At 46.7% G+C, this 13,545-nt stretch overlaps 1 protein-coding gene across 1 annotated transcript in view; it reads left to right on the top strand.

Moving 5' to 3' along the window:
• wtip (WT1 interacting protein) overlaps positions 1-11,994 on the top strand; it is a 43,280-nt gene extending 31,286 nt beyond the window's left edge. The window contains 4 exon segments of the mRNA XM_052484564.1: positions 15-66; positions 1,645-1,713; positions 2,809-2,848; positions 2,851-11,994. Of these exon segments, the coding sequence (XP_052340524.1) occupies positions 15-66; positions 1,645-1,713; positions 2,809-2,848; positions 2,851-2,960 (271 nt within the window). The 3' untranslated portion in view covers positions 2,961-11,994.
• The last annotated feature ends 1,551 nt before the right edge of the window (positions 11,995-13,545 follow it).

Raw genomic sequence — 13,545 nt, 5'->3', positions numbered from 1 at the left:
TGTTTCCCCCACAGGGTCTTTGCCCCAAAATGTGCATCATGCAACCAGCCCATCCTCCCTGCTCAGGTAATGATGTGCCAATGACTGCTTGTATCTTCTCAGCTCCTGGCACTAGAGTTTGTCAGAGTCATATATAGTATATACTGTCGAAGGTTGGGCCAATGCGTTTTTGTCTGAACATTCCGAGATTGCCATTTTCTCCTCCATAGCAGTTGCTAAGTGATAATTGATGATTCCGCGCTGTGCTGTTTATTTCTGATAGTTTTCAAAACATATGAAGATATCCAGTGAAAGCAGATGAGCAATTACCGTAATTGCTGGACTATTAAGCGCACCTGAATATAAACCGCACCCACTGAATTATTGAAAAATATGTATTTTGTACATAAATAAGCCGCACATGTCTATAAGCCGCAGGTGCCTACCGGTACATTGAAACAAATGAACTTTACACAGCCTTTAAACGAAACACGGCTTGTAACAAAAATAAATAGGCTTTAACGAAACACGGCTTGTAACACAAATTAAAACAGTCGCCTACCAAGCCTCCTCCTGTGCACTGAAACCACTGAAGTCATCTCCTTCGGTGTCGGAGTTGAATAGCCTCAGAATTGCTTCATCCGATGTTGGATCGTTTTTATTGTCGCTCTCTCCACTTTCATCCGGAGGCAAATACCCCGCTGAGCTCATGCTGCCCCTTCAACACGCAGCAGTCCAGCCTTTTGAAACCCGTTGATGATAGTGGATTTTTTGACAATGCTCCACGCTGTCAGGACCCACTGGCAGACTTGAACATAAGTTGCTCTTTGCATGCGGCCCGTTTTAGTGAAGGATTTCTCCCCACTTGTCATCCAAGCCTCCCACTGAACACGGAGCGCCATCTTAAATGCACGATTTACACTGATGTCGAGTGGCTGCAAATACTTTGGGCCATCTGCTTTTCTTCCCTCCGAAATGTTTGTTGTCTTTTTGCACTGAGTCAGTTCCTCACGCTGCTGTTTACAAAGTCTTATAATCAACTCATTAAGGCCAAGCTCCCATGCAGCAGCTCTATTTCTTTTTCCAACAGACAGATCGATCGCCTTCAACTTGAAAGCTGCATCATATGCATTTCTCCGTGTCTTTGCCATGATGAGGGTGACAAAATTACTACCGTAATCAGAATGATGGGAAGTTTGAGCGCGCTCGATTTACGTCACATTATGTGACGGTGCTCAGTTTTTTGGCGGCGGCATGAATATTGCGAAAGCGGGAAAAATCCAAAAATTAGCCGCGTCATTGTATAAACCGCGAGGTTCAAAGTGTGGGAATAAAGTAGCGGCTTATAGTCCAGAAATTACGGTAATTGACACCACAACCCAGTGCCTACGTGGATACACCTTATCCCCAATGCTAATCAATAAAAATGTCTGTTAAATTCGCTGCTCTGTTTTGCTTGTTTACAGCGGGTCATTTCATAGGGAATTGTCAGAGGCGATCTCATATTGTTACATCTCCCAAATTTCGAGAATAAAGGCACTAATGTGGCATCCGTTCTAAAAACGCATGGCGTCCGTTCTGACCCAACTCTCTTAATATCCAGCTCTGGTTGTTGGTGCCAGTGGAGACGGGGGGGTCTGACTGACTGTGTGTGTTTCCTGACAGGGCTCTGAGGAGACCATCAGGGTGGTGTCCATGGACAAGGACTACCATGTGGAGTGTTATCACTGTGAGGTGAGACAATGTCATTACCACCCTGTTTGTGTGTCTTGTCTTATTTATGTGTTGAACGTAGCCAGCACATTGCCTATGATCTTTAAATGTCTGTCCGTTTTAGTGTAAATGCTATGGCTGTATGGGTGTGCGCGCTACACACAAACTGAACCTCAGTGAGGGGCAAACCAATGTGGTGACTCATTGTCCAGGAACATTCCAGAGTTGAGCTGTGGGAGGTGGGAGGGTAGGCTGATAGCGCTGGACTCAGCTGGACATCAGACCAGGGGTCGTTGTTGGACTACCCTGGAATCTCAGCACTCTGAGAGACCGCTCAGACCACTTACTCACTCAGACACATGTACAGGAAATCATCCCACGTGACCTAAAAACCTCAGTGTAAACAAAGTCATGAGTGAAGCAGCCAAATTGAATTCCTGACAGTGCATTCATTAACACAGCAGTTTAATGATAGCTGTGTCAAGTGTGAGTCATTGTAACCAGGGCTCAAATAAAGTGTGTGTGAGTTTGATCAATAATTCCATGTTTAATGGCAAAAGCTGGTTGACTCATTTCATTATCACACATTCCAGGGAATAGCTCGTATCCTGTCTAGGTGAGTGATAAAGGTATTATGTAGACAATAGGTAATCATTCAGCAGCCTCTGTGGGGTTGATAGTCATTACAGGGGTCTAAAGTCCAGGTCGGCAGGGGATGGAAAATTCATCACATATTTAAGAAATGGTTAAGAGCCCCGTATGTAATTATTATTTATTTAACTAGGCAAGTCAGTTAAGAAGTTAACTGCCTTGTTCAGGGGCAAAACAACAGATTTGTACCGTGTCAGCTCAGGGATTTGATCTAGCAAACGTTCGGTTACTGGCCCAATGCTCTAACCACTAGGCTACCTGCCACTCCATGTAAACTTGACAGGAATACCCATCAGTGGCCTTTCATATCAGTCGAGAGGTATAAAAGGTAGAAATATGAAATATGGATAGTTTTGATATCCAGCACCTGCTCAAATGCATTAGATGGGTGTATTTAATATTTTCCTTCACAAATTTCCAGCCACTGCAGTTCACTGAGTCTATCTCTCTCCCTCGGTGTTGTAGGACTGTGGCCTCCAGCTAAACGACGAGGAGGGTCACCGCTGTTACCCCTGGATTGCCACCTGCTCTGTCACGGCTGCCACATCCGCAGGCTCAAGGTCCCAGTGCCCGGCCACCAGCCACCCAGCTACCCACTACACGTCACTGAGCTGTGAGAGGGCAGGGTCTGCGAGGAACCAACTCCAGCCAAGCCCAACCCACCACTGACCCGCCTCCCAGGTGACCTGAGACAACATAGCAGAAAGAAGAAGGAATCCCCCGCCCACGGAATCCCGGGAACTTCAGAACCTCTTCTTGCATGACAGAACAGAATAGAGAGACCCTGGGAGACTTCGCTCTCTACTTGCCGGCCGTGCCCTGGGGAGAGGAGATAGATACAGGGCCATGGACAAGTCATGGACAAGACAAATCAGTTTTTTTCTCCCTCCTTTCTCCTTTTGGTCTGTAAACAGTGAAGCAGGCCGAGGCCCCAGCCCACCCAGAGGCCCTGGCCGATGTCAGCACCGTGACCCCTGCACATTCATCACAGTGGGGACTGGCCTGGATGGACGGAGGGGGCCACTCTCTCTCTATCTCCATCGCTCTCTTTTTTCCTCCCTTTCTGTTTTCTTCATTCCTTCGAGCTGAATCCCAATGCCATGATGCATTTACTGCTCCTCTGTCAGAGAGAGAGAGAGCTGGACAGCGTCTCTGCCAGGAGGCTGGGAGGCCATGAAACAGGCCGCTACATAACATTCCAGCACTGTCTGGCAGGGTTAGAGGGTTGGACATGCTGTGCCTTCAGAGTGGCCTTCCACTGAGAAACCTCACCGAATGGTGACAGTGCCACAGTCCAGCTATCTACGGCTCCTTTTGGCTATGCAAGGGTACCGAGTCTACCAGCAACAGAGCGCCTTCGTGTGACTCTGTGACACACTCTCCTATACCATCCCTTCATCTGACTCTGTGACACAGTCTCCTGTACCATCCCTTCATGTGACTCTGTGAAACAGTCTCCTGTACCATCCCTTCATGTGACTCTGTGACACAGTCTCCTATACCATCCCTTCATGTGACTCTGTGACACAGTCTCCTATACCATCCCTTCATGTGACTCTGTGACACAGTCTCCTATACCATCCCTTCATGTGACTCTGTGACACAGTCTCCTATACCATCCCTTCATGTGACTCTGTGACACACCCTCCTGTACCATCCCTTCATGTGACACAGTCTCCTGTACCATCCCTTCATGTGACTCTGTGACACAGTCTCCTATACCATCCCTTCATGTGACACACTCTCCTGTACCATCCCTTCATGTGACACACCCTCCTGTACCATCCCTTCATGTGACACAGTCTCCTGTACCATCCCTTCATCTGACTCTGTGACACAGTCTCCTGTACCATCCCTTCATGTGACTCTGTGAAACAGTCTCCTGTACCATCCCTTCATGTGACTCTGTGACACAGTCTCCTGTACCATCCCTTCATGTGACTCTGTGACACAGTCTCCTGTACCATCCCTTCATGTGACTCTGTGACACAGTCTCCTATACCATCCCTTCATGTGACTCTGTGACACACTCTCCTGTACCATCCCTTCATGTGACTCTGTGACACACTCTCCTGTACCATCCCTTCATGTGACTCTGTGACACACTCTCCTGTACCATCCCTTCATGTGACACAGTCTCCTGTACCATCCCTTCATGTGACACAGTCTCCTATACCATCCCTTCATGTGACACAGTCTCCTATACCATCCCTTCATGTGACACAGTCTCCTATACCATCCCTTCATGTGACACAGTCTCCTATACCATCCCTTCATGTGACACAGTCTCCTGTACCATCCCTTCATGTGACACAGTCTCCTATACCATCCCTTCATGTGACACAGTCTCCTGTACCATCCCTTCATGTGACACAGTCTCCTATACCATCCCTTCATGTGACTCTGTGACACAGTCTCCTGTACCATCCCTTCATGTGACTCTGTGACACACCCTCCTGTACCATCCCTTCATGTGACTCTGTGACACACCCTCCTGTACCATCCCTTCATGTGACACAGTCTCCTATACCATCCCTTCATGTGACTCTGTGACACAGTCTCATGTACCATCCCTTCGTGTGACTCTGTGACACAGTCTCCTGTACCATCCCTTCATGTGACTCTGTGACACAGTCTCCTGTACCATCCCTTCATGTGACTCTGTGACACACCCTCCTGCACCATCCCTTCATGTGACTGTGACACAGTCTCCTGTACCATCCCTTCATGTGACACACTCTCCTATACCATCCCTTCATGTGACTCTGTGACACACTCTCCTGTACCATCCCTTCATGTGACACAGTCTCCTGTACCATCCCTTCATGTGACTCTGTGACACAGTCTCCTGTACCATCCCTTCATGTGACTCTGTGACACACTCTCCTGTACCATCCCTTCATGTGACTCTGTGACACAGTCTCCTGTACCATCCCTTCATGTGACACAGTCTCCTGTACCATCCCTTCATGTGACTCTGTGACACACTCTCCTGTACCATCCCTTCATGTGACTCTGTGACACACTCTCCTGTACCATCCCTTCATGTGACTCTGTGACACAGTCTCCTGTACCATCCCTTCATGTGACACAGTCTCCTGTACCATCCCTTCATGTGACACACTCTCCTGTACCATCCCTTCATGTGACACAGTCTCCTGTACCATCCCTTCATGTGACACAGTCTCCTGTACCATCCCTTCATGTGACACAGTCTCCTGTACCATCCCTTCATGTGACTCTGTGACACAGTCTCCTGTACCATCCCTTCATGTGACTCTGTGACACACTCTCCTGTACCATCCCTTCATGTGACTCTGTGACACAGTCTCCTGTACCATCCCTTCATGTGACACAGTCTCCTGTACCATCCCTTCATGTGACTCTGTGACACACTCTCCTGTACCATCCCTTCATGTGACTCTGTGACACACTCTCCTGTACCATCCCTTCATGTGACTCTGTGACACACTCTCCTGTACCATCCCTTCATGTGACTCTGTGACACAGTCTCCTGTACCATCCCTTCATGTGACACAGTCTCCTATACCATCCCTTCATGTGACACAGTCTCCTATACCATCCCTTCATGTGACTCTGTGACACAGTCTCCTGTACCATCCCTTCATGTGACTCTGTGACACAGTCTCCTGTACCATCCCTTCATGTGACACAGTCTCCTGTACCATCCCTTCATGTGACACAGTCTCCTATACCATCCCTTCATGTGACTCTGTGACACAGTCTCCTGTACCATCCCTTCATGTGACTCTGTGACACAGTCTCCTGTACCATCCCTTCATGTGACTCTGTGACACAGTCTCCTGTACCATCCCTTCATGTGACTCTGTGACACAGTCTCCTGTACCATCCCTTCATGTGACTCTGTGACACAGTCTCCTGTACCATCCCTTCATGTGACACAGTCTCCTGTACCATCCCTTCATGTGACTCTGTGACACAGTCTCCTGTACCATCCCTTCATGTGACACAGTCTCCTGTACCATCCCTTCATGTGACTCTGTGACACAGTCTCCTGTACCATCCCTTCATGTGACTCTGTGACACAGTCTCCTGTACCATCCCTTCATGTGACTCTGTGACACAGTCTCCTGTACCATCCCTTCATGTGACACAGTCTCCTGTACCATCCCTTCATGTGACTCTGTGACACAGTCTCCTGTACCATCCCTTCATGTGACTCTGTGACACAGTCTCCTGTACCATCCCTTCATGTGACTCTGTGACACAGTCTCCTGTACCATCCCTTCATGTGACTCTGTGACACAGTCTCCTGTACCATCCCTTCATGTGACTCTGTGACACAGTCTCCTGTACCATCCTTTCATGTGACTCTGTGACACAGTCTCCTGTACCATCCCTTCATGTGACTCTGTGACACACTCTCCTATACCATCCCTTCATGTGACTCTGTGACACAGTCTCCTGTACCATCCCTTCATGTGACTCTGTAACACAGTCTCCTGTACCATCCCTTCATGTGACTCTGTGACACAGTCTCCTGTACCATCCCTTCATGTGACTCTGTGACACACTCTCCTGTACCATCCCTTCATGTGACTCTGTGACACAGTCTCCTGTACCATCCCTTCATGTGACTCTGTGACACAGTCTCCTGTACCATCCCTTCATGTGACTCTGTGACACACTCTCCTGTACCATCCCTTCATGTGACTCTGTGACACAGTCTCCTGTACCATCCCTTCATGTGACTCTGTGACACAGTCTCCTGTACCATCCCTTCATGTGACTCTGTGACACAGTCTCCTGTACCATCCCTTCATGTGACTCTGTGACACACTCTCCTGTACCATCCCTTCATGTGACTCTGTGACACAGTCTCCTATACCATCCCTTCATGTGACTCTGTGACACAGTCTCCTATACCATCCCTTCATGTGACTCTGTGACACAGTCTCCTGTACCATCCCTTCATGTGACTCTGTGACACAGTCTCCTATACCATCCCTTCATGTGACTCTGTGACACAGTCTCCTGTACCATCCCTTCATGTGACTCTGTGACACAGTCTCCTGTACCATCCCTTCATGTGACTCTGTGACACAGTCTCCTATACCATCCCTTCATGTGACTCTGTGACACAGTCTCCTGTACCATCCCTTCATGTGACTCTGTGACACAGTCTCCTGTACCATCCCTTCATGTGACTCTGTGACACAGTCTCCTGTACCATCCCTTCATGTGACTCTGTGACACAGTCTCCTATACCATCCCTTCATGTGACTCTGTGACACAGTCTCCTGTACCATCCCTTCATGTGACTCTGTGACACAGTCTCCTGTACCATCCCTTCATGTGACTCTGTGACACAGTCTCCTGTACCATCCCTTCATGTGACACAGTCTCCTGTACCATCCCTTCATGTGACTCTGTGACACAGTCTCCTGTACCATCCCTTCATGTGACACAGTCTCCTGTACCATCCCTTCATGTGACTCTGACACACCCTCCTGTACCATCCCTTCATGTGACTCTGTGACACACTCTCCTGTACCATCCCTTCATGTGACACAGTCTCCTGTACCATCCCTTCATGTGACTCTGTGACACAGTCTCCTGTACCATCCCTTCATGTGACTCTGTGACACAGTCTCCTGTACCATCCCTTCATGTGACACAGTCTCCTGTACCATCCCTTCATGTGACTCTGTGACACAGTCTCCTGTACCATCCCTTCATGTGACTCTGTGACACACTCTCCTGTACCATCCCTTCATGTGACTCTGACACACCCTCCTATACCATCCCTTCATGTGACACAGTCTCCTATACCATCCCTTCATGTGACTCTGACACACCCTCCTGTACCATCCCTTCATGTGACACAGTCTCCTGTACCATCCCTTCATGTGACTCTGACACACCCTCCTGCACCATCCCTTCATGTGACACAGTTTCCTGTACCATCCCTTCATGTGACTCTGTGACACAGTCTCCTGTACCATCCCTTCATGTGACTCTGTGACACACCCTCCTGTACCATCCCTTCATGTGACACAGTCTCCTGTACCATCCCTTCATGTGACTCTGTGACACAGTCTCCTATACCATCCCTTCATGTGACTCTGTGACACAGTCTCCTGTACCATCCCTTCATGTGACTCTGTGACACAGTCTCCTGTACCATCCCTTCATGTGACTCTGTGACACAGTCTCCTGTACCATCCCTTCATGTGACTCTGTGACACAGTCTCCTGTACCATCCCTTCATGTGACTCTGTGACACAGTCTCCTGTACCATCCCTTCATGTGACTCTGTGACACAGTCTCCTATACCATCCCTTCATGTGACTCTGTGACACAGTCTCCTATACCATCCCTTCATGTGACTCTGTGACACACTCTCCTGTACCATCCCTTCATGTGACTCTGTGACACAGTCTCCTGTACCATCCCTTCATGTGACACAGTCTCCTGTACCATCCCTTCATGTGACACAGTCTCCTGTACCATCCCTTCATGTGACACAGTCTCCTATACCATCCCTTCATGTGACTCTGTGACACAGTCTCCTGTACCATCCCTTCATGTGACTCTGTGACACAGTCTCCTGTACCATCCCTTCATGTGACACAGTCTCCTGTACCATCCCTTCATGTGACTCTGTGACACAGTCTCCTGTACCATCCCTTCATGTGACTCTGTGACACAGTCTCCTGTACCATCCCTTCATGTGACTCTGTGACACAGTCTCCTGTACCATCCCTTCATGTGACTCTGTGACACAGTCTCATGTACCATCCCTTCATGTGACTCTGTGACACAGTCTCATGTACCATCCCTTCATGTGACTCTGTGACACAGTCTCCTGTACCATCCCTTCATGTGACTCTGTGACACAGTCTCATGTACCATCCCTTCATGTGACTCTGTGACACAGTCTCCTGTACCATCCCTTCATGTGACTCTGTGACACAGTCTCCTGTACCATCCCTTCATGTGACTCTGTGACACAGTCTCCTGTACCATCCCTTCATGTGACTCTGTGACACAGTCTCCTGTACCATCCCTTCATGTGACTCTGTGACACAGTCTCCTGTACCATCCCTTCATGTGACTCTGTGACACAGTCTCCTGTACCATCCCTTCATGTGACTCTGTGACACAGTCTCCTGTACCATCCCTTCATGTGACTCTGTGACACAGTCTCCTGTACCATCCCTTCATGTGACTCTGTGACACAGTCTCCTATACCATCCCTTCATGTGACTCTGTGACACAGTCTCCTATACCATCCCTTCATGTGACTCTGTGACACATGCTCCAGTGCTACTTGGCATAGTGGATGTTCGTGGCATGACATGCGCTGTCAGTAGCCACAGCGCTAGCCTGGGCTGGCACTCATTCCACTTAGCAGTCTTAGAAGACGTGACCTCGAGAGATTCACAAGCAGTGTCTCAACGATTATATAACAAGATAAAAAGTTAGAAGCACGTAGATTGCCTATATATTTTGCAGACATTTTCCACATAAGATTCTAGAAGTGTGTATTTTCTTGCTGCGTTATTATTATCAAATGGAATCGGAGGCCAAACGAGCTGTCGCCGTCTTAACGGTCCTCTGAAGGGTATTGGTCCGTTGTTTAATTTCTCCTCAAGGACACATGTCCTAGAGGCCTCTGTGTTGTCGTTGGTCATGCCATCCACAGACCTGTTAACATGTACAGTTCCACACACTGGTTATTTGACCCATATGGTAGCACTGAGTAAGTGAGTGTCTGACCATCGAGAGTCCCCACATATCCTCCTCATGCATACGTTACTGTGTCATACCTACTGGTTGATCTGATTGTCTGGTTGGTTGTGGGAGTTGCTGGTCCAACCCATGTCTCTGGGGAATCCATCCCCCGTGTTTCCCCTCGCTGGTTGTGCCGTTTTGTGCATCTGTGTGTGTGTGTGTGTGTGTGTGTGTGTGTGTGTGTGTGTGTGTGTGTGTGTGTGTGTGTGTGTGTGTGTGTGTGTGTGTGTGTGTGTGTGTGTGTGTGTGTGTGTGTGTGTGTGTGTGTGTGTGTGTGTGTGTGTGTGTGTGTGTGTGTGTGTGTGTGTGTGTTAGTTTGTTGGTCTATAGACGCTGAGTGTACTAAACATTAAGAACTGCTCTTTCCATGGCATAGACTGACCAGGTGAATCCAGGTGATGTCACTCGTTAAATCCACTTCAATCAGTGTAGTTGAAGACAGGTTAAACCTGATTTTTAAGCCTTGAGACAATTGAGACATGGATTGTGTATGTGAGCCATTCAGAGGGTGAATTGGCAAGACAAATATATTTAAGTGCCTTTGAACAGGGTATGGTAGTAGGTGTCAGGCACACCAGTTTGTGTCACAAACTGCAATGGTTCTGGGTTTTTCATGCTGAACAGTTTCCCGTGTGTATCAAGAATGGTCTACCACCCAAAAAACATACAACCAACTTAACACAACTGTTGGAAGCATTGGAGCCAACATGGACCTGCATCCATGTGGAACACTTTTGACACCTTGTAGAGTCCATGTCTGATGAATTGAGGCTGTTCTGAGTGCAAACGGGGGTGTAACTCAACATTAAGGAGGTGTTCTTAATGTTTGGTATACCCAGTTGTGTGTGTGTGTGTGTGCGTGCGTGCGTGCGTGCGTGTGCACCAGTGGCAGTGCCATGGTGCATGTACCTTGTTGAGTGAGCAGGACAACGGCCATCCAGCTCCACAAAACGACCCATGCTCTCTCAATCTCTCCCCAACAGAAAGGATGGGTTAAGGCTCTGACTCAGGCCTACCCAGTACCTGCTCACAGTAGCCTCGTCAGAGGAACTGTCCTCTCATACTACTGAATCTAACAGACAAGGAGGCTGACGTAGAGATTACGGAGAGGAGTGGCCCACACAGGCATCATGTGCTTTCTGATGTATCCCTCGATGAGATTCTTTGGAATGTAATTATTAGTGTATGTTTGGCAAACTGTTGTTTAATATTTGCTCTGCTCCCAGTTGTACATTTACAGAAGTGAAAAGGCTAGTATCCCTGGAGTACATGTTTTTGCTGGGAAATTCCCTTTGATGGTAGATAAACTGAATCTCAGCATAGTATGACGAGACTCCTAGTCAAGGAATGTGTAATATACTTGAAGAATGAGGCAATGGCATTTTCTGAACTGTAGTTTGAATAGTACAATAAGACCCACTCATATCAATCTCAAATCATTTTTCATTAAAGCAGAAGATGTTTAGACTTGACAAGAGTTGATCCCCTTTAACGATGTCTTAATACACCTCTTTTAAAAAATACTACTTCAGTTCCATTTCTATTGCATAGCACACAGCTAGTTTCCCCAGACCTGTGCATAAAGAGGCTAGTTTTCCTTTCATCCTCTGTCATAAATCACTCTGAAAGTGAAGACTTCTCTCTCTCCTATCAGTAGTTTTCAATAAGCACATATGACACCTCTGTCACATCACTTTTGTATCGCTTTTGTATAAGTGTTTGATTACCTAGATGGTTCATAAAAAAGGAAACTAGATTTATTTATCTAAACATGAAAAAGTCTAAAGTTATTTAATGTATTAAAAATCGGGACGTATCATTTAACTGTAGATTATATAATCTGCTTTTTAAATAAAGTGGTTTTGTAGCTAACTTAAACCAAATGATGATGTCTTTTTTGTTGTATGTGAAGTCATATGATAATTTCTATCCAAATGATGGTACTTTGTTTTGTTGAACTACAACACAAATACCTTGTTACCATACTATTACCATGTTATTACCATTTTATTGCATGCTGTAATGTAGTGCTGCCATTGGACATAAATCAACAGCGAAATGTGGTAAACGTGGGAAGGGTATGGGAATGATTTAGCCTGAACTTGATAGTGATATGGACAACTGGCTTTCCCATGGCCTTGCCTTGTCTCCCTGTGGAGAAGATGGATGCTTACAAAGATGAAAAATCTCAGCTCTGGATGAAAGTCCCATGCTGTTGTTCATGCCTTCCAGTTACCTCTGTGTACTCAGATGTTTGTTCTAGAAAGATATCATCGTCAGATCAGAGCTACTGCAATTGTGGTGTGTAATTACATCCCCGCACGCAAGTCTCTCCAGCAAGTCGTGTGATGGAGGATCCCTCAGAGAGCAGAGCAGAGAGCAGCCCCCACCGTGGTATGTACAGTATGATAGCTCTGGTCCTGACAGTCATCACTGATAGGGTAGTCTCTGGGGTGTTGTTGGCTCTGGAAGTAAACAGTCCATCTGCACTTTACTGGAATCAGAGGCCATGTATCAAGCATCTCAGACTGCGATTGCTGATATAATTTTCCATTTTGCCCATTGTGATCTATAAGGCAAAACTGATCCTAAATCAGCACTCCCATTCTGAGACGCTTGATACTTACAGCCCCAGACCCTCACGACTGGACTTGTTCTGGTTACTACATTTTAGTTATGATGAGTTGGGGTTGACCATCAATTCACTCAACCAAGTTCTGAATCACAAAACGAGGTAGAAGCATCTAACACACACACAGACAATCTGCTCCGGGTCTTTTTCTGCACATTTACCCTTTGTTTTCTGTCTATAATCAGGTTTAAATAACACTACAGGGATTATAAACTGAATCAAATTAGCAAACTGTCTAGATGAACAAGAAGATGGCACCCCCGCGGTTTCCTATTGTACAAGTGAGAGGATTTAAGACGGATTCTTGGGCTACATTTGTGCCAATTGGAGCATAAAGTAGGATGGTTCCTGGAATGCTCCTCTTAAATTAATCCCCCAACTCTATAATACCTCACAATAACCACAAGCCTGGAGGAGCCACCTCAAGTACACTACAAATACCACACAGTCACACATTGGGCCTATGGAGATTTGAATTGCAAAAAAAGTGTTTTTTGATATATTGTTCTTTGTGACCGTCTCTGAGGTTGTTAAGTGTGTCATCCCACTTGACAATTTATAATTTATCTTTTGGCATCACATTAGGTCAGAAATAAGCACATAATCAGATACTTAGAAATCAACAACAACAACAACATCACTATTTGCTGTGATTGCAGCATAAGATTCTCTGATATGACTTGTATTCCTTCATTTGGGTCATGTCATGTTCCTGATTAGATGTTTTTTAGAGAAGTAATAATACTTTTATATTTGTAAAGAACTTTTCATTATAGATGAAAAATCTCAAA

Source organism: Oncorhynchus keta, chromosome 2 (genome assembly GCF_023373465.1).
Source record: "Oncorhynchus keta strain PuntledgeMale-10-30-2019 chromosome 2, Oket_V2, whole genome shotgun sequence".
NCBI classification, from domain to species: domain Eukaryota; kingdom Metazoa; phylum Chordata; class Actinopteri; order Salmoniformes; family Salmonidae; genus Oncorhynchus; species Oncorhynchus keta.
The sequence above is the reverse complement of the archived record's forward strand: the minus strand, read 5'-3'. Positions and strand labels throughout refer to the sequence as shown.